We start from the raw sequence: 23,006 nt of genomic DNA, 5'->3' as shown, positions 1-23,006 counted from the left end.
CGGTCTTCCGGTGGTTAGAATATCATCATTTGATAGAGGATGTACACACCTTTGTTCCATGATTGCTATATTCGGGACAATCTTCAGCTCGTGGGGTAATCAACGAGACTAATAGACGGAAAGTATGTACTAGCCGTTTGGAAAGCCCCACGGAAAAGGAAATAATCCTTTGAAATAGAGCATGCTGCAAGATATTGAGTATTGACCATATTCGTGGCAGTGGGCCCTTAGTCTTCGGTCGAGATGTGCGACGCGCGCCGTAAATTGAGGATCAACGACAGAAGATAAAGCGAGAGAAGATTAAGTTGGCAGGTCATGTTAGCTAGGAGCTTGTGCGAGGGAAAATAATCTAGGGGTAAGATATTGTATATATGCTGCACGTGCCAGGAACAGCTCACAAGAGGACTGCGGAAGGTCTAGCAATCGACTCCCCAAGACGCCTGTCGCAAAGCAAGCGCAGTAATCTCAAACAAATCAACGACAACGCTGAGCTCTGCTCTGGGTTCCTTGTAAAAAAAACAAAAAAACAAAAACAAAAACAAAAACAAAAAAAAAGAAAAAAGAAAAAAGAAAAAAGAAAAAAGAAAAAGAAAGAAAGAAAGAACTGCCAGTCCAGATTTGACCCGTCGCCAATTTCGCAAAGACCTCTGGGGCGCCCAAGAGTAGGATACGCTCATGCTGTGATGACGAGTATGAAGAGGTTGATACCTGCCATGCTCCATTGTGAGTGCACCGCCAATGACATGATAGTCCACGTTTGTTTGACATGACGCGCCTGCCATGTCAACTGACGACCCAAGCGCTGCTCTGGTTGCTGGGATGGTGGAAGTTCAACTTACCAAACAAGGCCAGCACATGTCACGCAGTTGTTTCATTGCGATTGTATATACATACCTGTCACATTTGTATATATCACTACGCGTATTTCTTTAATCTGTCCGTCTGATGGTTTTGGAAATGTATATTATTAGGGTTTTAATTTTGATTTCATCAATCTATTAAGATGCCATCTATATGAACAAACAAGCCACCCTCAACTCCGAACCAATGCATCGTCTGTGTAAATGCCGGTATCCAAATGCAAGAGGATCATTATGCAAATGCCAAGTATGCCGTGCGTCAATGGCATGTAGAAAACCATCTACAGCGAAGAGAAAATGATAAGAGATATTAAAAGGATATGAGAAAAGATGTAATGAAAGGGAAGAGATGTAGGAAAAGGGGTATCCAAAAGTAATCATCCGCCGCCAGCTGCAAATGTGCTCTTTGCTCTCAGAGAGGCGCCATACTTCCAGAGCATAAACGGCGCAGGAACACCGAGCCCGAGGGCAATAAAGGCAAGCAGGCTATTGCCCCAGCCATAATCGAGAGCAGCGTACATGTACGGCGCAAAAAGAGGGAACCCGAACCCAGCAATGCAACGCAAGACGGTAGTAGCACCCACCGCAGAGGCAGCGAATCGCGTATACGAGTCGACCACATATGTCTGCGTGCACTGGAAGCCGACAATGATGCCTGCAGAAAAGACAAAAATGCCAATATCGGGCACGATCCAGTGAGTCCGGGCTTGGGCGGACCAGCCGTACCAGAAGAGCCCAATGGGCATGAACGCAGCGCCAACAAACATCAGGGGAACACGGAATTCGGGCCTTCCCACGCCATTGTTTCGTTGTCGCAGGCGGCGGTATATGCGGTCATTGAGAGGGGCACATACTTGGGTGCCGGTAAAGAAACCCAGACCGATGGCTATATAATTCAATCCGCCATTGCCAACGGATTCATGATAGCGATTTTCCCAAAGGGTTGGAAACGTCGACAGCACAAGGTACATGATTCCGTAGAGATAGGCTTGGTAAACAGCAAGAGCCTGGATAATAGGCTGCGTACCCAAGAGTCGAAACGGACGCACGAGCGAGGTGCGCAACAAGCTGCCAATGGTCCGGCCAGGAACATCATACTCGGTATGGAAAGCCTGGTTGCCGGTCTCCTTCTTCAGGCGGTCAGCCTTAAGCTTGAGCAACTTCGGAGCATAAGTCTCTTTTAAGAAGATAAGGCCGGCACATTGAATAAAAGCATCAGCAATGGACACGGCCCAGAAAGACCATCGCCAGGTAGTCTTTTCCGTAATGAAGCCGCCAATGAGAGGTCCCAACGCAGGTCCAAGCAGCGGCATTAAGCTGTAAATGCTAATAGATTTGCCTCTCTGCTCGGGGTGCCAGCAATCACTAAGGATTCCACCACCAATCTGTTGGCCCTTGTTAGTAACGCAAAGATTGGAAAGTTTCAGGCGTGGGTTAGGGCTAAATAGAAAACTTACAGCTAATGGCGCACTTCCACCAAGGCCACTGAGAAAGCGAAAAGCGATCATTTCACCCTTGTTTTGGGCGAAACCGCAAACAAGGTTCCAGATCAGATAGAATAAGTTGCTTAGCTGCAGAACCGGAACCCTGCCGTAGATCTCTGACAAGGGGCCCATGAACAGGGGGCCAACGGCCAGCGCCAGCACAAAGATGGACAATACTAATTGTGATTCTACCTCATTGGTGATGCCAAAATCCTTGGCAATGCTTGGTAACGAGGGAGCTACCATGGATGATGAAAGGGGCGTTATAAAAGTAAAAGAGGAAACAACAAAAGTAGCGGCCCATTTCTTTTTAATCGTCCAGTTCTTGGGGTTGGAAGGGTCATTTGGTCCATCCCAAGTCACCTTCATAGCTCAGTCAGCAATAAGCCCTGGTCCCGAATCCAAAAGGTTGCTCGTGTAAGAAACATACCAAGTTCGGATCTCGATCCTTGTCTGATTTCGACGTCGCCTTCTTCTCCAGGCTCTTTGGTCCAGCTTCCACATCTCTTTCATCCCTAATGCCATCACGAACTTCATCGACGGTTTCGTCGTCAGATGAGTCTGACGGTAATGAGGTTTCCTCCCCATCGTCATGAGCATTGCTGTCTTTCTCCACCTCTGTGGAGTCCTGATTGGTGTTGTGTTGGTCCTGGTGCGTTGCGTGATTGACGCGATCGTGATAGACGGTGTTGTCATCCATGTGGCGACCCGAAAGGGTTTGGTGGAGTTGAGGGCTCCCCGTGCGACTGGATCGCGAATGGAAGGAGGCTGTCCTGCTCCTTCCTAAATCAGTCATGGCGGGGTAAGAGCGACACAGTCTTTCTTCTGTTTGTAATCCGGGGGACAATTTGAGGGGTTGAAACGGAATGCCAGAGGTCGCACTGAGAATTGGCTTCGGTGTAAATCTGAAGATTCTTTTGACATTTAAGAAGGCCAGGGCTACTTTTTATCTGTTCTAGGGTATTTTTCCCTCTAAAGTCCGAGACGCGTCTCTCTTTTCTCAATCTCCCAATGTCCCTCGGTCTTCGGAATGAGTCAAGCAAATTGTGCATCTTTGTGCGGTGCATACGTTGCTTTAGTGCCCACGGAGTTGCTTCACTTACGTACCGGTCCGGTGTTATCGGACCTATCGCAAAAATTTATTTCCCAGTAAGGAAGGACCGACCACAAAGAGCGGAAAATGTCCGCGACCGGAAAGAAGCAATGACATGCGCTTTGCCGAAACAGGAATCAGCGGTCTGTCGCCGTCGGTGAAGAAATCACCGACGGCTCTTTCAGGGAAATAAGCTAAACCGTTAAAGGAAGAATGTCAGGTGGCAATGTCATCGTCTTCCGCTGGCTGCGGCGCTGAAAATGGCTGAATAATCCATTTCCTGGTGGCTTGAATGCTTTGCTGAGGAGGTCAGCAGTGCAAGAGTCATCTATATACTCCCCATGATTTGAATATTATTCTAGTCTTTTACTAAGACTGAACAAAGGCCTGGTCAGCCATGCAGAGGCGCGGGAAGTTTTCTGCAGTGCGAACCTGCGGGTGGACAAAAATGCTTGCTAAGCGGCGGGGAATCCGCCTTGTCAATGGTAACCAAAGCTTAGCTCGCCATACAAGCCCAACTTTGAATCATGCACACTAGTTAGAAATATAAGAGTTAAACGTCCCGTAAAATTGTTGTTGGAAATAATTCACAATTATCCTTCATATTTTGATTGTAACTATTCAAATCTTTGGAGGAACAGAATGTCTGAGTGGTGGCTTTACGACTATCCCTCCCCATTGGCCGGCTACGAAAATGCACCGCCACTTTCAGAGTATGCAATGTGTGGTACCCATTACCATTCAATATGTGTTAGTTGACTCGTACAATGCAGGGAGAAGAATGATGATGGCAAGAGCTATGTCAATCCAAAGTCGGACAAGCTGAGCGCCGCCTACGAAAGCTTTCCGGATCCCATCGCAAAGGACCGGCGGGGAGGCTTCGATGTCCATATATATTACCTCGTAGTATGTATTTGCGTTCTCGATTTTCGCGTACAAGATATTTACAAACGTGTTACAGAACAATAAACAGCAGACAGAGTTTGCGCGAGCTCTATGGGAACGTGTCCGTCGCGAATGTAAGTAATTTTTTCCTTCTGTGGCTGCGCTATTCTCAGTCCACTGAAATGATCCTTCGTTATGTATTGTAGTCCCCGAATTGCGCGTCTACCGCCTGTGGGACAGACCAATTGGTCCGCATCCCGTTGCCATGTTTGAGGTCAACCTCTTTACTCCGCAGCAGTTCGGCGCCTTCATCCCTTGGCTCGTCATCAACCGAGGACCTCTGAGCGCTTTGCTGCATCCGAATACTGACGACGAGCTGCGAGATCATTCCCAGCGTGCCACCTGGTTGGGACAACCAATTCCTCTGGATCTCAGCATAATTGATCCAAGGATCAAGAAGGCAAAATCCTGAATTTGGTCTACAGGGTCTGCCTGTGAGACGAAATTTAAAATCCTGTTTTGTAATTGGTATCGAATATTCATTTCCCATTTGTACATACCCCATATACAAATGTTTCCTATAATAACTGCCTAAAATTGTCCGCCCATGATTGCTCTTGGGGCTCGGCTGTATGGAATTTTGTACCTCTTATCGCTCGCTTTACTTCTTCCATCGTGTTCATTATTATCATGCTGCAAAGCGGACAACGGAGGTCAAGGAGGCTTTATATTATAGCGTTGGGACTTAGATATGTTAAAATATTGTCCTTGTCCTCATTCTCCATAATCAGCACCCACTTCGAGATAGTAAATGCATCATGTAATACTCCCTTGAATATTGGAAGTCTTGATTTCTTCCTATCCTGGATGAGGATTCAAAATTAGTGCTTTGTATAGTTCGAGTGCGTCACTTGCTGAAGAAATGCTCCCGTCCCAGCATCCAAGTATGATGTCGCCTCCAAAGAACTTTGTTACATTTGGAAATTCCTTATTCTTGTAGAGAGCTTCAATCTCACTGTCAACCTGCCACTGACGTTGCACCCGGGCTTGTATGACAGATTGATCGCGTGAACGCAACACAGCTTCGGGTTCCCTTGGGTAAAGTTCGTTGTATGGCGCCTTACGCGCGACAAGTTCGTACAGTGTGGAGCCAAGCGCAAATAGGTCGGAATGGATCGAGTTCGGATCCTCGTAATTCCTCGGCAAGCAGTGGGATACTTTCTCATACCCTAATGCGATGTGCCCAGGATACTGAGATAAGTTGAAGTCGCCCAACCGCACGTCCATGTTGTCATCCAGAAACAACTGCCGCAAAGCCAGGTCAGAATGGATCACATCATGCTCGTGGATCTTAACTATTGCTTCAATGATCTGCTGGAACCATTTTCGTCGCAGCTTCTCGGGGAGCTCCTTCTCTTCATCGAGAACACGAGCAGCGAGATCGCCATTTGGATAATACTGAATCTCGACAAAATCAGTCTCCCCGCACGAGAGCCACTCGACGATGCGAGGGTGCTTCCCCAGGATCGAGTACACAGTGGCTTCACAGAGTATCGCCAGTCTTCCGTTCTCGGCATCATTACAAGGCACTTTCCTGACAATCGAGCCCTTCAAAAGGTAGACCTCAGCAAACATGCCAACCATCAGGAGTTTCACATCACTGGACGGCTTGATAGATGGAACACCCTTTTTGAAAATAATGCGGCCAGATTCTTCTGGTATTTTATTAGGAGGTTGCCTGTCTGTCGCTCCAAGTTGCTCGACATCCTCGTCAGGCGCTTTTACCAAGGGGCGCCCAAACGGAGGTAGAAATCGACTGATACTTCTGACGAAAGCGGATGTAACACACCAAAGCCTGGAATATATCTCCCAGCGAGATGGGTTCTTGAAATTTAGCATCTTAGTGAGAGTCTCTCGCATTTTGAACCCGATAAAAGCATGACGAATGAGTCTAGGAATTTGTTTCTGCAGTCCAAGAGCCACAGTAGGTCTGAATTCCAACGATTGCAGGGGTGCTGAATGACTAATCGTAACGTTATAACTTGCAGCCAGAGCAACATCTAAGTTACGGGGAGTACGTTGATCCAAACGAAGTATTTTCCTTCCTTGGGAGTTTCATCTTCGAAAAGTCTTCCTGTCAACGAAAACTACGCTTCATATGAAAATGCGAGGTCTCCGCTCGTTCGCTTAGAGTGGTGCTTCCTGTCAGTTGCTAGAGATGCTATGGAATCGTCAGCACCCTCCAGCGAAAGGGAGAGTAACCATGGACGATGCACGGAAAATTAAATGCAAATCTTAGAATAGAAATTTTCCTGAGATCTACATTTGAGAACCACGTCGAGTTTAGGCCACCAGACATCTTTTATTATTATTTTTACAAAAGGGGTCTGTTCCCCGCATGACTTGAAGCTACATATCAAAGTGCCGCAGCCCACAGTCACCAATCGCGATGGTCTCGCCGCCAAGAGTTCGGCAACGTCCTTCCGTCACGACTGCTCCACACCAAATAATCAACGGACTCTGTTCACCTTTGCGGCACGATCCACCTTCATTACAGACTTGAAAATGATATCGTCTGAGAGTTATCATTACATGTACACATTCAGGGCCCCAGTGAACTCCTAATGCCACTCGACTCGGATTCACCATTTAGATGCCGGCATCTGCACGGTTTGACATATATGACTTTCACTTTACCTCTGTACACGGCATATAGTACAAAATTCATATCGCGAATGACATATTGTTTTCAGCGTGTCAGATAAAGATGGTGGCTTTTGATTACCTGTCAAGCGGTGACAAACGAACCAATGCTGTCAAGTTGTGCTCAGGGGCAGCTTTCAAGCTGGCAGTTCAGTCATCGTGTTTACCCCTGACTAGTGGTGACTAGTACGCTCCGTCACGTCTACCGAAATGACCGTGTCGAAGCAGGCAAGAAGGAATCAGGCCAATCACTCCCACACAGAGACATTCGCTGTTTTATTCAAGACCCGCCTGTCAGGGGAAAATGATGCGGCTTCGTGGCACGTTTCTCGACCAACATGCCGGCCTAGAGGGCGGGCGCAGGCTCCAGTAGCTTAATGTCTCCATTGAACCAATCCCATCAAGCATCTCTGCACCGATGCTATTCCCTTTCGGCATGCTATCCCTTTTCAACTACAGCCTTGTCGGTCAGATGTCCGCTCTAACTTCATCCCCTGTGACAAAACCCACCGACCGCAATTTCTAAGCGTGGTGATCCGTGTTAGTAACGAAACAGTGGCCGCTCACCACCACCAAATATTACGAGATGGCTTACGGACGAGGCGTTGCTCCACCGGACGCCGTGCCTCCCCCGACCGCCACTACCACTTGGCATGGCTCCACCGCCGCCCCCAGTTCTAGGGAGCGTTCACTGATTTCCTTCTTGTCTGCTTCATCCTTCTGACCTTTTCTTCTTTCTTACACTCTCTTGGTTTTTGTGTTTCTTCAAGTCTTTACTTGCTTTTTGCAGTAGCAGCAGACGTTTTGTCTGCGTCCTTTCCTTGACCGTCAGGTCATTACACTCGCTCTACAGGCTGCGGCCTTCCATTCATTTATAGATCAGATTTGAATTTGTTGTATTTTGAGCCATGCGCTCCTTCATTCCCTTGGCCGCTACGGCCGTTTCCATTCTTTCTGCTGTGTCTCCTGCGCTTGCTACATTTGACCCCAAGGATGCATCCAATCTCGCCGTTTATTGGGTAAGGCGAGCTCGATTCTATGAGCCCTTCTTCGCCATCTGAGACTGACATGTACGAAATAGGGAGAAGGCGCCAATCAGAAACGGCTCTCACATTTCTGTGACTCTTCGTCGATTGACATCATTCCGCTTTCCTTTATGAATGTCTTTCCCGACCAAGGTGCTGGAGGCTGGCCTGGAATGACCTTTGGCAATGCCTGCGGAGCATCCACCTACACGGCGCCTGATGGTACCCCGACACAGCTCCTTTCAGACTGTCAGACCTTGGTTGAAGATATCCCTTACTGCCAAGCTCGCGGCAAGAAAGTGTTGCTTTCGTTTGGTGGTTCTTGGCCGCCAGGGTACTATATCAAGAACGACACCACTGCCGTCAACTTTGCCGACTTCGTCTGGGGTGCCTTTGGTCCCAAGAAGGACTCGTGGACTGGACCTCGTCCTTTCGGTGACGTTTCTCTCGACGGTTTCGACTTTGACATTGAGTCCTTGGAGAGCTCTCTCCCTGGCCCCTCTTACCTGTCAAGCGGTTACGCCACGATGATCTCGCATCTGCGAGAGCTTTTCGCGGAGGAGCAGAGCAAGGACTTTTATATTTCCGGTGCACCTCAATGTGTCATCCCTGATGCCCACCTTGCCGATGCAGTCCAGAACTCTTGGTTCGACTTCCTTTTCATTCAGTTTTACAATACCCCGGTCTGCTCTGCTCGTGCCTTTTTCGACCACTCTTATGGTTCTCCTGACGGTACGTACTTCACACCACGTTAGTCCTAAAACCCCTCTCTAACATGATTCGAAGGCTCCTCAAACATCAGCTTCCTCGAGTGGGTGGACTTTGTTGAAAAGTATGCGGCCAACAAGGCGCTCAAGATTTACATTGGTCTCCCGGCTGGCCAGGATGCCAACAATAACTTTTACCTGACCTTGGACGAAGTCGAGACCCTTGTTGCTGCGTACAAGGACAATGCTTTGTTTGGTGGTCTCATGCTTTGGGAGGCTACGTCTTCTGAGGAGAACCAGATTGCCTCGTACCTTGAGGGCAACCAGGTCACGCAGAGTTACGCCGACTGGATGAAGGCCATCCTTCTGGGTAAGCGTCAGGCCAACCCTATTAGCAGCAGCAGCAGCAGCAGCAGTGTCCTGGCTTCCGCCACTGCCGTCTCGTCCAGCCAATCCAGCGTGGCTACCGCGACTTCCTCCAACATTTCGCAGGCTTCTTCCGCTAGCTCCTCCGTCTTCTCGTCCGTTGCTTCCGCCTCGAGCGCTTCAAGCTTCAGTGTTTCGGTCCCGCTTTCGACTGGTGTCTCCTCGAGCAGTGTTGTCAGCTCTTCCGCACTCTCCTCACCTATGTCGATCCCTCTATCTACGGGCGCTGGCAAGTCGGTGCCTTTGTCAACTGGTGTTGCCTCAAGCAGCATCGTCAGCTCTTCTGCGCTCTCGTCCCCGGTGTCGATTCCTCTCTCAACTGGCGTGAGCAAGTCAGTGCCCTTGTCCACTGGCGTTTTCTCGAGCAGCCTTGTCAGCTCGTCGGCTCTTTCCTCCGCCAATCCCGTTTCCGTTCCCCTCTCCACCGGTGTGAGCAAGTCCGTGCCACTTTCAACTGGTGCTTCTTCGAGCAGCTCCTCTTTGTCTAGATCCAGCTCCACGCCCTACGGAATGCCCAACTTCTACGGCGAAACTACTGCTTCGTCCACTGCTTCCTCTACCAGCTCCAGCCTGTCAGTGGCTGGCGCAGAGACGACTGGCATCTCTTCGTCTGCTGCTGCTGCTGCTGCCACTCACGGTCCCTTCACTCATTCCTCGGGTTGGAATGGAACTGCCACTGGCGCCAATGGTGCTCCCAAGCCCTCTGGTACTGGAGCGACTGGCGTGACTGCTCGGCCCGTCACCAGCTCGGCCCCTTCCAGCGCGGTTACCACCACCGTCATCACAAGTAAGTATCTGCATCATTTAGAAGCGTTTAGTCTTTGGGCATGCCGGTCTAACCATTCGATCTAGCTTCTTACACGGACATTTGCCCTGAGGGATTCACCACCGTGACCACGGCTTACACCACGACTGTGTGCCCGGCTACTGAGACTTCTGCTCCCACTGGTCCCGTCACCACCACCTCAGTTCCCGAGGGTTGGACCACCACTGTCACTGTCTGCACTGTTTGCGGTCCGAGTGCGACTACGGTTACCTTGACCAAGCCCGCTTCCACCACTCCCGCTGCTACTTCGGCCGCGGCCACCAACTCGGTTGCCTCCACCGGCGGTAGCGCGGCTTCCAGTAAGGTGACTGACGCAGCTGGCATCACGAGCTCGGCCTCTGCTGGCTCACCATCTGCCAGCTCTAGCGCAGAGGCCGTCACTACTGTCATTACCACCTCGTATGTCGACGTCTGCCCCGCTGGTCTCACGACTGTCACGACCGCCTACCCCACGACCGTTGTTCCCGGTGCCACGACAACTGTTTCCACTGGCGTTCCTAGCGGCTGGACGACTACCGTGACAGTCTGCAACAACTGCGCTCCTACCCCGACCACGGTGACCCTGACCAAGCCCATTACGACCTTGACCAGCACCAGCGTTGTTCTGACTACGACCACTCCGTACGTCACTATTACCGTCCGCCCTGGTGCTTCGTCCAGCACTGGCGCAGTCGGTATTGGCTCGACTGGCACCGGTGTCGCCGGCACCAGCTCTACCGGCGAGGCTACCGTTACCATGATTACCAGTAAGTCCTTAAGTTGCTATTTTATTTTCGATGTTCTAATGCACAAGTGAAGCGTCCTATGTGGACATTTGCCCCGAGGGATTCACGACCAAGACCACTGCCTACCCCAGCACTGCTGTTCCCAGCGTCTCTGCTACCACCTCCGCCCCCAGCGTGCCTGGCGTGCCTGGCGCTTCGGCAGCCACTTCCTCCCCTAGCCTCCCCAGCGGCTGGACCACCACTGTGACCGTCTGCACTCACTGTGCGGCCACCCCCACCACTGTCACCCTCACGGTCCCGCCCACCAACTCGATCCCTGCCAGCTCGATGCTCGCCAGCGTGATGACTCCTGCGTCCAGCTTGGCTCCCGTGTCTAGCCTGACCGGTGGCGTTACCGCCTCCAGCTCCGCCGCCGTTCCCCCGGCCGGCGCTTCTGGCTCCCTCTTCAGCTCGTCCGCGCCGCAGACCTTTGTCACCTCGACCACCTCTGCGGCCGGCAAGCCCGGTAGCTCTTCCGTCGCAGGCAGTGTCGGCTCCGGCGCTCCTTCGGCATCCAAGCCCAGTGGCCCCGTGACCATGACCATTGTGCCTGTGCCGCTCTCCACCGGCGCTTCCGCCAGCATCAGCGGCTTCCCCCACGCCGCTGGAAACGGCACAAGTTACACCGCCGGCGCCGCTACTCCTTCGGCCTTTAAGCCTTCTTCTTACTCTTCTTCTTCCAGCACCGGCTCTGGCTCTGGCACTTCCGCCTCGCCCAGCTCCACCTCGCCCGCAGCCTTCACTGGCGCTGCGAGCAAGGCCGGCACGGGCGCCTCTGGCGTAGTCGTCCTCGCCGTCGCCGCCATGCTGATGATGTAAATTTGATCCTATTTGTTGTGTTGTCCAGCTAGCTAGCGTTCCCAGCTAGCGTTCAGTAAATTAGGGATACTGTACTTGCTGAGTTATATATTGTACAATGTATTTGGATGGACAGCAATTTGATTTATTTATTCTTTCGTAAACACTTCAAGAGATGAATAACATGTGCCCATTTGCATTTGATCTGTGAACTGTCGACTATTGTTCTGGAGAAGTCTACTGGAGTAGAGTTGAAAGTCGTCAGTATTATGTTCATTCACACTAGTTAACTTTGTGGCCATGTCATGGTGTCCTACTTAATCACTATACTTTCAACAACTCAAAACAGCATGTAGCGTCCTATTTACGGAGTATACACGATCCCCTCCATGCCTAATAGTCCCATGATATATGTAAGGTAGACATTTCTCGATCTGTACCTCGGGCGCGTACCGTCCATCTCTGTATTTTATGTCTTTCCCGTCTCGTGTCCTCGCGCATCGATTTCGTGTATGTTACCATTCTCTATAGCTCTTAAGTCCTACTATGCACTTTCGACTGTTTTCGCTCCTTTGCCCATTCGTTTGGCAAATTAGACTCCTCAGTTTTCTATTTTATTTTATTTTATTTTATTTCATTTGTTCGAGGGGTTTTTTTTATTTTATTTTTTCTGAGGAGGGGAAGAAGAAGAAGGAGGACTTTATGTTATTTAATTCGCGTCTATTTTATTTTCTTACCGTTTCTTGTTTTTCTCAAGTGAATAAATTAATTTCAATTAGTACGAATAGAAAGTCAAATTGAGGAAGATAGGTGACTGAGGTAGTACTATAGTAGGCTCCGATAGCGTAGGGAGTCGGTCGTCAGGGTGGACGCGGTAGTCGTGATTTACAACATCTCGGTCTCCTTGGGGCAGATCAGAATGCTGGCAACGAGGAGGAGCTGATGTTATTGTCGTGTGTAAGTGGCAATCCATCGGTAGTCTAAAGGAGAGTTATATTTTCTTGTTTCTTTTCACGAGATAATATGCGGAAAGATATGGGTGTATGAATATCAGGTATAGTGGATTATATAGAAGGGTTCCACTCCGAGGCTCGTGGAGGCAGCGATAGTAAAGTGAAGATGCGTAGTCCGAAACAGAGGAACACACGTCTCGTTTGTAATATATCAGCAGTACTTTTCGAGTCTGTCATACAGAACAGCCTCAGCATGTAGCCAGGGATTATATATTATGAAGCCGATAGTTGGATTGTTTGCGACGCAAATGTATTAAGATAAACGATGCCAATCTATATACTGCCAACTGATATACTAAAGAACCGAAATTCGAGTAATACAATTATTGTCCTCCGAAATATAGTCTTGAGTGATCTGTAAAAGCATCATCCTAGCGCTTCGGCGGGACGTCGCTGGACTGAAGTTGACGAAATAAATCATCGATGACGGGAACATGGTCAGGATTCTTAAGGTTCCAGATTTGCCATTCCTCGTAGCCCGAGGGCGCAATTGGCAACAGTTTGTTGCGGTAAGAATCGGGTGGCGGCTCTCTGAATGTGACATGATATTCGCAGAAAACAATCTCCCAGCCCCTTATAGCAATCGCAAACGTGCGGTCATACGGAGCTGCGTTGATGGTCTTGGCGGCGGATTGTGACAATTGGTCCAATGTACTCTCCCAGGACTCGGTATATCTCTTGCTCACAACGAACGTATGGTCGTGAAATGATTTCCGGCCATAAGGGACCTTCAATATGAGAAAATCGATTTTATGCGATTCTCTCTCCTGCTCCGACGCGACGAGATAACTATCCTCGCCTTTGAAATAATGGTTCAAAATTCCGGCCGCAAATGCTTTTGTTTGATCCCCCAATGAGTCTCTATCGATATCATATAGCGCCACAGAAACGGCGATATTACTCGTGTAAGGAACGCTCGGTGGAATCATCGAAAAAGTTTTTCTGCGTGATCAATTAGACTTCTGATTGAGAAAAACGAACAGCGAGATATCCCACATACCCACATCGGAGAAGCGAAAGATTACGCTCAGTTTCTTTGGGAGGTTTTGTAGGTGCCTCTCTTGTCGAAATAGGTTTATATCGGTCCATCAAAGCGCTGTACGATAGACATTAAGGGTGAAATGGCAGCCCGAGAAGCGGTGCGGAGAAAAGGAGCATTGTAAGGGCAGCGGCTGATCGACACGTTGAACCACAATGCAGGGCCAGCTGGATCTCTGTAGGATGTTTTATTGGCCGGACAACCCAGTCTCTCTTCTCCAGCATATCTGAGAGGCGGACCAGACTTGAACCCCTAGCGAACGTTGAGCACAAGGTGTGTTCCAAAGGTTATGACTGGGGTTGAATGCAGCTTCGATTTTGTACAATCAGACGAGGTTTTTTCATGCAGCCTGGGGTACTCCGTACCTAAGTGGTTACCACCGTCCGGCTGTCGGTCCCATCATTGGAGCGTTAACGCCTGCTCCAAGACTTAGCGCTGCAAGTTTATTGGCAAAATACCAGATGACATTAATTCCTATCACATTATTGCTGTATGATTTCATTGCCTGAGTCGGTTATCTTCCTTATGTCTTCCTTTTGTATTGGCCCGTAGATAGACGACCCGCATCTCGTCGAAAGATTGAGGCCGTCGCTAAGAGTCCTGTAGAGAATTAGTCAAGTCCAGTCAAGAGACATGATAAATGTTATCGAGCGAGAAGAGAATTAGATACAGTCAAGCAGCTTAGAAGCTTAGACAAGCGTCACCAGGGCAAGTCGGAGGCCAGAACGTAATCGTACCTTCTTGCATGATTCCCCCGATGCAGCCACGACTAATTGGCTCGCATTAGCTTCGCAAGGGAAAATGCTCGAATGACCTTTCAAGTACACTCCAGCATATTTTTAATCCAAAAAGTGGCATACTCTTTGTATTGGTTTTCGCATCAAATGCTGCATTATTGAGGCGCGCAGCTCTGATGCCAGACGACTGATTAATGTCAAACCCCCTTCAAATCCAGAGCGATCGCCTGACACGTCTAGCGCCCGTCGGTAACTAACTTAGCGACTATTAAGTGACTAATCCAGTAATCTACGGCTAAACCCCTGGGTCTATAATTAAGGGTCTACCCGCCGTCGCTGCGCTATTTTTTCTCCAGACCCCCTTATCGTCTTTGCTTAACATCGTAACATCCCATCGAGGGTGAGATCTTCGGTCTTTGCATATTTTCAGTGAGTGTCGTCATCTCAGTGCCCGAAACATACCTTGTTCTTTTTTGACATAATTTTCAGAAAAAAATTAGCCGTTTGCCGCGCGCCAACATGAGCCTCGAGGACGACCCGACATTGCCAGTAATCGAGCGGAAAGACCTCGGCAACTTCATCTCACTGGGTATCACTGGCTTTGTATATCTGATGAATGAGCATCAAGTGGCGAAGCTAGCAAAAAAGTTTGAAGACTGTGCATATTCGGACAATGCAAGCCTCAATGACATCCAGATTGAACGAGAAGTCTACAAACGCCTGGGCTCCCATCCTCGCATTTGTAAATTCATCTCTTCGATTAATAGGGGTATCGTTCTTGAGCGCCTCGGTGTACAGCTTCGGCGGCGTCTCTATGATTTGCGGGGCCAAGGAGAACGACCTTCATACGCCCAATCTCTACTTTGGTCATGTCAGGTCACAGAAGGTGTGGCGCATGTCCACCGAAAGGGCGTTGTGCAAGGAGATCTTGGCTGCCACAACATCCTCCTGGACAAGGATGACAATCTCAAGTTGACCGACTTTGCTGGCTCAGCTTATGATGGAAATCGACCTATTGTTGGCCCGGAGCGAAGGTCACGGACTGAACCATTTCACTATGCAACTGTCGAGACAGAAATCTTTGCATTGGGGTCTGTCATTTATGAAATTTGGACAACAAATGCACCATACAGAGATGAAACGGACGAGGTAGTGGAAGAGAGATTCAAAAATAAACAATACGCAGACGTCAACCATCTCCCCGTCGGCAACATCATCCGTGGATGTTGGCATGGCACTTATGCCACCGCAGATGATGTGCTAGCTGATCTGGAGTCTCTTCCCAAGGCTGAACCACACAAACAGAGCGCAGATATTCTCGATACCCTCGGCAGAAGCCAAAGAGCCTTGATCCTCCTTGCGTCGACCATGGCAGCGAGTTATTTCTTGATGAGATGGCTGCGATCGCAATGAAGGTGATCATTTCTCTGTAGCCCGTTTGGAAGGCTGAGCTAGCGCTGAGTATAATAAGACTATGTCATACACGTCAGCTCTCGGAGTTGAATGATAGATTGTCTTATAGAGCTTACCACTGTCATCTCGGCCTTGGTGCCTTTGCAGACAGGACACTCCTCGCTCCTCAAAGAAGAACCAAATATGATGCTCGGGTTCGCTGTCGCATCATAGCAGTGGCGAGATGTTCCCAGTGGGCGTGGGTTCGAGCAAATCACGTAGGCACGATCGGTGACTCGATGTCTTCCGGGTACGGTGCACCCGGTAAAGAGGAAAACAGTGTCAACGTAGTAGCACATTGTTTCGATTAGGGCCGACCCTCAGAGAGATATCAAAAATGATTTAAATAATTTCTAGAATCTGTACGACTTGAAGAAGTGTTGGCAGTGCTGAATGAATTTCTTCTCGGGGGCTCCATCACCGAAATTTATACTTCATCGATCTGGATAGCAGGTGATAATGAGTGCCTGCCTGCGTGCGGAGAAGCGCACAGGGCGTCCAGATGGCTTCTGCGCTGCATAGTTGCCTATATGCACACAGGGATTTGGCAACGCTCAATTGGTGCTGCTCCTTCTTCTGCAGCGTGTGACTGAGGGTGACTCAAGGTTGGTTATATTTTCAATGTAGGCAGCATTTTCCAAATTCTGAGCCAGCTCAACTGGATGCGCGATATGGTTATATCTTGACGGACCATGGGCTGTTTATCACTCTGAGGCGCGATGAGAATGGGGCTTTCCAGTCATCCCGGTCCATTCTGTGGGATGCGGCAGGCATGGATGCGTGGCCACCTGACCAGTATTGCGGCACAGGTCGAAGGCAGCGCAATCTCTTTTCCTTTGTCAAAAGAAAATAGTTGTCAGTGGAACGGTGCCCCTTAAATAAATTCCCTAGATATCAAACGTCATAGCAATTTGGAATAGACAAATCTCACTGCATGCGCCGGTAAATAGTTAAAGTGAACCCTAAGCAAACGCTAACTAATTAATGGTCGAGGGTAGCTCAGCTGGCACTTTCACATGGCAGCCTACCTCCGTAACCTTCGGAAGATATACCCCTGCATAAGTTACCTTGATCTTGCCGTGATCAGCCACGAGGCGTCAACCTACGTTTCTATTGGCCAGTTTTTGATATCGTCGGAGATGAAGAACGCCATATTTATCTGCATTTTCAGTGTCGTACAGTTTATTATATGTTCATGTCTTGCTTGCGCACACGGGCGGCTGCATTATACGGAAGGTGCCATGATGCTTCTTTGGTCATTGAGCGTGTCACTTGTCGTCATTGGATAACACGCAAAACATAAATTACTGTCCACATGTCGCGTTTTTGGAGCTGGGATTTATCGGCGTGCTAGTCTCCTAGTATCTTGTTGGTCGGTTTCCCCATGGTTATGCTGCTGGCTTGAAGCACCTGCGTATAGATCTCGGGGGCCCATGTGGCTAAAGGATGGTCGCTTTGCCAATATTCATTTATTAGGACGAGTGTAGACAGGATGCTGAGGTGCAAATATATCTGTCTATTGTTTCTTGATGCTTTAAGAGCTCCCTTATGGTAGAGACTGCCGTGCTTCAACTTTTCTTTGACTGTGCTTGCTGCAAAAAACTAAACATGTCGTCCATAATGAGTCTTCGACGAGTGATACTATTCCTGTCAACGCTGACTGCGAGCCTGGCTGTTGAAGGACCATTCGATAATGCAGAGCATGAGCTACAACGAAGACAGGCGGGAGTACCAAATTATGTTCTGGAATATGGTGCGTATTGAACTCCATATGCCGCACAGCAATGAAAGACAGTGAAGGGGCTTACTTATGGATACTTCAGCTCCACTTGTCTGGCTGCAGTCTTCAGAACAATACCATCCTTCGGATATCGGCGCACAATTAGTACATACGAAACCAGAAGTAAACTTCACCATAGTCAAAGACTTGCCTAATCCGCTTACCTTGGACAACCTCAATGCGCTCAACGCCGATGGCGGAAAGGATGTCTACCTCACTTCCGTAGACGATATCACCAAGGCGCCTGCGTGGCTGAATGGTATCGTTCCCGATGCGACAGGCAAGACAAATGGTGCTGTGAGCTCAGTGATTGTTGTCAATGATCATGGATCCGGCAACGTTGACGCATTTTATTTTTATTTTTATGCGTTCGTCCTCTTTTGATGTTTGCCGAAATGGAGAGCTTCTCTAACTTTGCGCAGGTACAATCAAGGCGACACTGTACTTGGTCAGGAATTAGGTGATCATGTTGGAGATTGGTTAGCTTCTCTGCTGAGAAAATGATGTACGGCTAATTGTTGGACAGGGAGCATAACATGATCCGCTTCAAGAACGGTATTCCGCAAGCTGTTTGGTTTAGCCAGCATGACAATGGAGAGGCTTTTACATACAACTGCTTAGAGAAGCAGGGTCAACGTGTGAGTGATGAACAATCTTTTTTCCCCTTCCCCTTCTCCTGTTCCTTTCGGCCTTCGATATGCTCACTGTGAAATTTGTTTTAGGTGGTGGCGTATAGCGCAAAAGGAACACATGCTGTTTATGCTACAGCTGGGTAAGTCGCCATCAACACTTCTTTGAAGAGCTTGAGCTGATGATGTAGGACGCACGATCACACAATCCCAGATCTCAACCTCGACCAAGGCCTGATCGAAGACCACTGTGATCAAGGCGTGAGATGGGACCCGACGCTCAACGCCTATTGGTACCGCTACGATGCGGCCTCGTCGTCATTCTCCCCATATAGTTCCAGCGAGCCGGTCGGGTATCTCCTTTATGCGGGGCAGTGGGGAGACCAGCAGTATCCCGACTCGGACCCAAGGCAACGCGAATTCTTTGGGTTTGCCAAATATACGAGCGGCCCTACTGGACCTGCTGACAAACAGCTGAATCGCACTCAAGTATGTCCGGATAATGGATATCTTTGTATTGTGAGGCCAGTTCTAGGCCCATGAAGGTTCTTGTGAGGAACCCTTTTCGGAGTGGTTTCCGTTGGCGAGGACGCAGGGCGTTTAGGTTGTTCGCTTGATTTGTGGTCTGAGATGATCAAAGAACCATGTGGGCCTGGTCAGCCTGTCCAGTAAGCTGCCATAGCGCAAGGGGTGGAATAGCTAGTCATTGATAAACAAATTAATCGGTAACTTACTAACTGTAGCTGCCCCTGATCGCTTTTGATCTGATGCAAAGAGCGAAAAATCATCAACCAAATATCTGCACAAATCAAATGTCACCGGAAAGTCTGCATTTAAGTAGTCTCCAGACATCCAAACATTTTAGGATGGATGAGACTCATCCAAGTACCGATAGGCTGCGATCCAGGGCAGGCAGGTAGATGATGTCGGGAAATGATGGTGGTTTCAGACTACCAGGATTAATCTTAGCCGCTTTCCATTCATCGCTCGATGGGATACTTTACCAGTAATCTTCCTCGTGCTAATGAAAGGATCATGAAGGAGCGTCATAACCGACAGGGTCACTGCTCGAATATCGGAGTAACCAGGTCTTTGTCACACAATATGGCAGATTGCTGTGACAAGCAGTTTGACCGGGGAGAGATGTGATTGGGCAGAAGTCTGCGTTCAAGCCGTGTCACCTTGATGGATCTTTCCTTTACTCTTCTGAAACCCCTGACTGGAACATTCACTTGACCGTGAAAAGCTGGGCAGCGAAAAGAGAGACCCGTGGGGGGAGCAGCGATGGAGTTATTCCACGTCTTTATCCGTTTTTGTGCTCTTCCACTGTCAACCTCTTTGTCCCTCATGATCCCACACTAAACATACCACCGCCTTTATTTGACCACGCGAATGATAGATGGGCCCTGTCATTTACCTGCAGGGTTTAGCGGTCTAGTGCAGGGTGTAATCAGCTATCGACATTGAGTATGATCAATTGTTGCGATCGAAAAATTGCCCGGGGTTCTGCACACTGACTGACACATTGAAACTAGGGAAATTTCATTCTTGTCTCTTCCTCTGCTCTGCTCCGTCAATCCACTGCACGGCACAACGACGAAAGGCCGACAGTTGACGGTAGCCACACTGCCTCTGGGGGCTCACACAGAAGGCCCATCTTTCGATTGCTTCTGGCTCGCACCTGATCGAGAATCTGACTGGCGAGCCATTGTTGGCTTTGTTTGGATCCACTGGACCCATCCCGCGTTGTTCAAGATGGTGGCCGCCGCGGCAACTACCCCAGATTCTGGTACCGGATTGACTTTATCATCTTCCCCGGATACATCGAAACTCCTCCCTATCCGCGAATACAACGGTCAATTGCCGCAGCCGAGTGACATTCAACGCCGTGGCAGTTTCGGCTTTCTTCGGCGTGGCAGGTCCGGCGAAGCTCTCCGTGGCAACCGCAGTCGCTCTCGCTCGAGGCTCAGTAAATCTCAGCATCGTGAGCCTTCAATCACCAGTCCACGAGCTCCGCAATTGCCCAATCTTGCACCTCAACCGCAACTCAAAACCATTGCTGGAAATTCGGACGTCTTTGGTTTTACAACGCCCAAGTATCGCAATCAGAGTCCTTTTACCATGACGGACTCGAAGAGTCTCTATTCCAGCCCTCCAGCGAGAATTGCCCCAGTCTCACCTCATCCTCCCAGCTCGCCACCCACTACGGGTCTGGCTGAGCCTTTTGATCCATACGCGGGAACAATGAGCATGACGAATCGTGGCAGGGAAAGCTACGCGACTAGTACGATGAGCACAATCAACAGCCCACGTCGCATTCGTCGCAGAAAGGATCCCACCCATTTCAAGTACGTCGACTGAGATACCTTGCTGCTGTTCACTTGCTAATGTGTAATACAGTATACTTGTCATTGGGGCCAAGAACGCCGGCAAGACTTCCTTTGTCAACTTTCTTCGATCCTCCGTTTCTGGCGCCAGCAGGCTTCAAGATGGGCACTTCCAAACTCACGCTGGCAGCCTTCATCCGGCTTTCCAGTCAAATTACCTCGAGACGGAGATTGATGGGGAGCGCATTGGTCTTACCATCTGGGACTCTGAAGGCCTGGAAAAGAGTGTCGCTGATCTGCAGCTCCGCGAGATGGCAGCCTTTGTTGACAGCAAATTTGAACAGACCTTTTCCGAGGAAATGAAAGTTATTCGGGCTCCTGGCATTGCGGATCCTCATATCCACTGTGCCATTCTCATTCTGGACCCTGCTCGCTTGGACATGAATCTTGCCGAGGCCAACAAAAACTCGAATGCAGAGGGAATTTACAATAAGGCGACGACCACTTCAAAGATTGTGGGTGCTCTTGATGCGGATCTTGACCTTCAGGTCTTGCGTACCTTGCAAGGCAAGACGACAATTATTCCAGTGATTGGAAAAGCCGATACCGTCACTGCCACCCATATGGCCGCTCTCAAAAAGGCTGTATGGGAGAGTCTCAAGCAAGCCGATATTGCTCTTGAAGCGCTCGGACTGGATAGCTATGGTCCAGAGAATGATGATGATTATGACGACAATGACGACGTCATTGATGAGGCAGATGAGGACGAGGTTTCAGATGTCGAAAGCTACAGCAATGACAGTGTCGGCCATGATGAAGTCAGAGCCTCCGAGAAGAGTCTTCCTCACTCGCCTTCCGGTAGCTCCAATGATTCTAATGTTAATGATGCTCACGATGAATTCAGTACCAGCGATCATGGCCATCTTGCGGTGAAGCACGGAGACATGATTCAGCCGGGCTCTCCGTCCACATCAGCCTCTACGGATGCCTCTACGGATTCGCCTCTGCTCCCATCCCGCTCTAAAGAAGGATCCATTGATTCAGCGGCGGTCCCGTTTCTGCCCATGTCAGTACTTAGTCCCGACTCTTACGAGCCTGGTGCAGTTGGTCGCAAGTTCCCCTGGGGCTTTGCTGATCCTTACAATCTCGATCACTGTGACTTTCGCCGCCTTCATGAGTCTGTCTTCCATGACTGGCGTGCCGAATTGAAGGAGGCCAGCCGCGAGCAGTGGTATGAGAGTTGGAGGACCGAGCGCCTGAGCGCCGGGCGAGCTCTGTAATCCACAGACTGGCATGGGCTGCGCATTGCTTGTCAATATTCGCGCTTAGCCTTGAGGATTTACTGGTCTTGTTCAGATGCTTGTTCATCACAAGGCTTAATTTCCTCTTTTCGACTCTTTCTTACATTTCCCGTCATTTACTTTTCTGACAATTTTCAAATCCCCTTGCCAATTTCCTTAATATTCACCATTTCACGTTTGCCCCCCTTTTGCTTGTTTGAAGCCTTATTTGTGTTCACCTGTTGTGGAGACATGTTATTACATTGATGTCGTCATGGTTGGCAGTCCGGAGCAGATGGTACACGTTGCGCTCTACCGATTATCCAGCTTCTTGTCGACGTTTTACGACGTTACGATGTGATATCCTCTAGCCTGCATTTCAGTTCGTCTCGCGCAAAGCTAGAGTCTAGTTAGACTTCAATTATTGATCATTATCCCAATGTAATCTATGTAAATTTTTCCTGAAAACGAGTGAGTGAGCCATATGATAATGTAATTGATATTTGCTTAACAGTTTCGTAATAGTAAATACATAATCCAAGGTTTCGTTTACCCTGCGCTTTGGATGTCGTAGAAATCTCTCTCTCACTATGGAGGCGCCATACAAACTTCGATGGGTCGTTCGGCCGCAACAGTGGTGGCTCATGAGAAGGGCCTTGGTCTCGGCCTAGAACAACCACTACGACTCACTAACCACGGCTCGATCCCGGAAACGAGCGAATTGACAGAAGCAGTGAGAGCAGGATTAATCTGTTGTTGTCATCGCTTGAATTGGATTGTTCTCTTGACTGACGAGTTGCCAGGCCATGTACGGCGATGACAATGCTTCTATAGCATCTGAAATAATGCGCTCATACTACGTACTCAATGTCCTTGAGCAACAGTCAAAGTTCATACGGACGGGCACAAGGCCTGCCTGCAACCTGCCTGCGACCTGCCTGCAAGGGTGCACGCGAGGCTGAACAAACGGAAATGATCATGTGGGGGCCAAAATTAACCAATCTGAAACTCGACCTCTTCACGATAATTTAGGTCGTCTATTCAAGCATTTTCTAATTCGAGTTGTATCTCGAAATATCTACTCTACGAAGAAAGAAGAGAAATTTGACATCTCATATGCGTTCACCAGGGATATCCTCTGGTCAAACACTGTGCCGCAAACCTGCCGTCGCGCGCGG

The 23,006-nt window shown here is 49.2% G+C and overlaps 8 protein-coding genes across 8 annotated transcripts; 5 read left to right on the top strand and 3 right to left on the bottom strand.

The window, feature by feature from the left end:
* Positions 1 to 966: 966 nt before the first annotated feature.
* Positions 967 to 3,276, bottom strand: L228DRAFT_250148 (MFS multidrug transporter-like protein). Its single transcript, XM_018333253.1, has 3 exons — positions 2,775 to 3,276; positions 2,318 to 2,707; positions 967 to 2,245 (listed from the first exon to the last, which is right to left on the bottom strand). Exons 1-3 carry the CDS (start codon positions 3,138 to 3,140, stop codon positions 1,238 to 1,240), a joined length of 1,764 nt encoding a protein of 587 aa, XP_018186011.1. The 5' UTR covers positions 3,141 to 3,276; the 3' UTR covers positions 967 to 1,237.
* Positions 3,277 to 4,079: 803 nt separating this feature from the next.
* Positions 4,080 to 4,794, top strand: L228DRAFT_213655 (hypothetical protein; the record flags this gene model as incomplete). Its single annotated transcript, XM_018329998.1, has 4 exons — positions 4,080 to 4,150; positions 4,211 to 4,343; positions 4,399 to 4,456; positions 4,529 to 4,794. 4 exons carry the CDS (start codon positions 4,080 to 4,082, stop codon positions 4,792 to 4,794), a joined length of 528 nt encoding a protein of 175 aa, XP_018186010.1.
* Positions 4,795 to 5,180: 386 nt separating this feature from the next.
* L228DRAFT_270525 (kinase-like protein) lies at positions 5,181 to 6,242 on the bottom strand (the record flags this gene model as incomplete). The annotated part of the gene is made up of 1 exon (XM_018335417.1): positions 5,181 to 6,242. The coding sequence occupies one exon, from the start codon at positions 6,240 to 6,242 to the stop codon at positions 5,181 to 5,183; it is 1,062 nt and encodes a 353-aa protein (XP_018186009.1).
* A 1,691-nt stretch (positions 6,243 to 7,933) lies between these two features.
* On the top strand, positions 7,934 to 9,054 carry L228DRAFT_213447 (glycoside hydrolase family 18 protein; the record flags this gene model as incomplete). The annotated part of the gene is made up of 3 exons (XM_018329983.1): positions 7,934 to 8,044; positions 8,107 to 8,746; positions 8,837 to 9,054. Coding segments are annotated over 3 exons (969 nt in total), but the record flags the coding sequence as incomplete, so codon positions are not given.
* A 3,901-nt stretch (positions 9,055 to 12,955) lies between these two features.
* L228DRAFT_240971 (hypothetical protein) lies at positions 12,956 to 13,673 on the bottom strand (the record flags this gene model as incomplete). The annotated part of the gene is made up of 2 exons (XM_018331296.1): positions 12,956 to 13,526; positions 13,585 to 13,673. The coding sequence occupies 2 exons, from the start codon at positions 13,671 to 13,673 to the stop codon at positions 12,956 to 12,958; spliced, it is 660 nt and encodes a 219-aa protein (XP_018186007.1).
* Positions 13,674 to 14,879: 1,206 nt separating this feature from the next.
* Positions 14,880 to 15,773, top strand: L228DRAFT_240970 (kinase-like protein; the record flags this gene model as incomplete). Its single annotated transcript, XM_018331295.1, has 1 exon — positions 14,880 to 15,773. The coding sequence occupies one exon, from the start codon at positions 14,880 to 14,882 to the stop codon at positions 15,771 to 15,773; it is 894 nt and encodes a 297-aa protein (XP_018186006.1).
* A 1,154-nt stretch (positions 15,774 to 16,927) lies between these two features.
* Positions 16,928 to 19,014, top strand: L228DRAFT_233066 (hypothetical protein). The gene is made up of 6 exons (XM_018330617.1): positions 16,928 to 17,565; positions 17,636 to 17,960; positions 18,015 to 18,071; positions 18,119 to 18,230; positions 18,315 to 18,364; positions 18,413 to 19,014. Exons 1-6 carry the CDS (start codon positions 17,361 to 17,363, stop codon positions 18,762 to 18,764), a joined length of 1,101 nt encoding a protein of 366 aa, XP_018186005.1. The 5' UTR covers positions 16,928 to 17,360; the 3' UTR covers positions 18,765 to 19,014.
* A 787-nt stretch (positions 19,015 to 19,801) lies between these two features.
* On the top strand, positions 19,802 to 22,267 carry L228DRAFT_28079 (hypothetical protein). Its single transcript, XM_018335824.1, has 2 exons — positions 19,802 to 20,569; positions 20,622 to 22,267. Exons 1-2 carry the CDS (start codon positions 19,977 to 19,979, stop codon positions 21,826 to 21,828), a joined length of 1,800 nt encoding a protein of 599 aa, XP_018186004.1. The 5' UTR covers positions 19,802 to 19,976; the 3' UTR covers positions 21,829 to 22,267.
* Positions 22,268 to 23,006: the final 739 nt, after the last annotated feature.

The sequence above is a fragment of the Xylona heveae genome, assembly GCF_001619985.1.
Source record: "Xylona heveae TC161 unplaced genomic scaffold L228scaffold_10, whole genome shotgun sequence".
Taxonomy (NCBI): Eukaryota; Fungi; Ascomycota; class Xylonomycetes; order Xylonales; family Xylonaceae; genus Xylona; species Xylona heveae.
The sequence above is the reverse complement of the archived record's forward strand: the minus strand, read 5'-3'. Positions and strand labels throughout refer to the sequence as shown.

Excerpts from the sequence above, each read along its gene's own strand:
- L228DRAFT_250148 (XM_018333253.1), bottom strand. The coding sequence starts at position 3,140 with ATGACTGATTTAGGAAGGAGCAGGACAGCCTCCTTCCATTCGCGATCC. Across the intron at positions 2,708-2,774 it reads AGGATCGAGATCCGAACTTG|GTGACTTGGGATGGACCAAA; the intron begins GTATGTTTCTTA and ends TGAGCTATGAAG. Across the intron at positions 2,246-2,317 it reads GTGGAAGTGCGCCATTAGCT|ATTGGTGGTGGAATCCTTAG; the intron begins GTAAGTTTTCTA and ends AAGGGCCAACAG.
- L228DRAFT_233066 (XM_018330617.1), top strand. The coding sequence starts at position 17,361 with ATGGTAGAGACTGCCGTGCTTCAACTTTTCTTTGACTGTGCTTGCTGC. Across the intron at positions 18,231-18,314 it reads TAGAGAAGCAGGGTCAACGT|GTGGTGGCGTATAGCGCAAA; the intron begins GTGAGTGATGAA and ends AATTTGTTTTAG. Across the intron at positions 18,365-18,412 it reads GCTGTTTATGCTACAGCTGG|GACGCACGATCACACAATCC; the intron begins GTAAGTCGCCAT and ends CTGATGATGTAG.
- L228DRAFT_28079 (XM_018335824.1), top strand. The coding sequence starts at position 19,977 with ATGGTGGCCGCCGCGGCAACTACCCCAGATTCTGGTACCGGATTGACT. Across the intron at positions 20,570-20,621 it reads AAGGATCCCACCCATTTCAA|TATACTTGTCATTGGGGCCA; the intron begins GTACGTCGACTG and ends TGTGTAATACAG.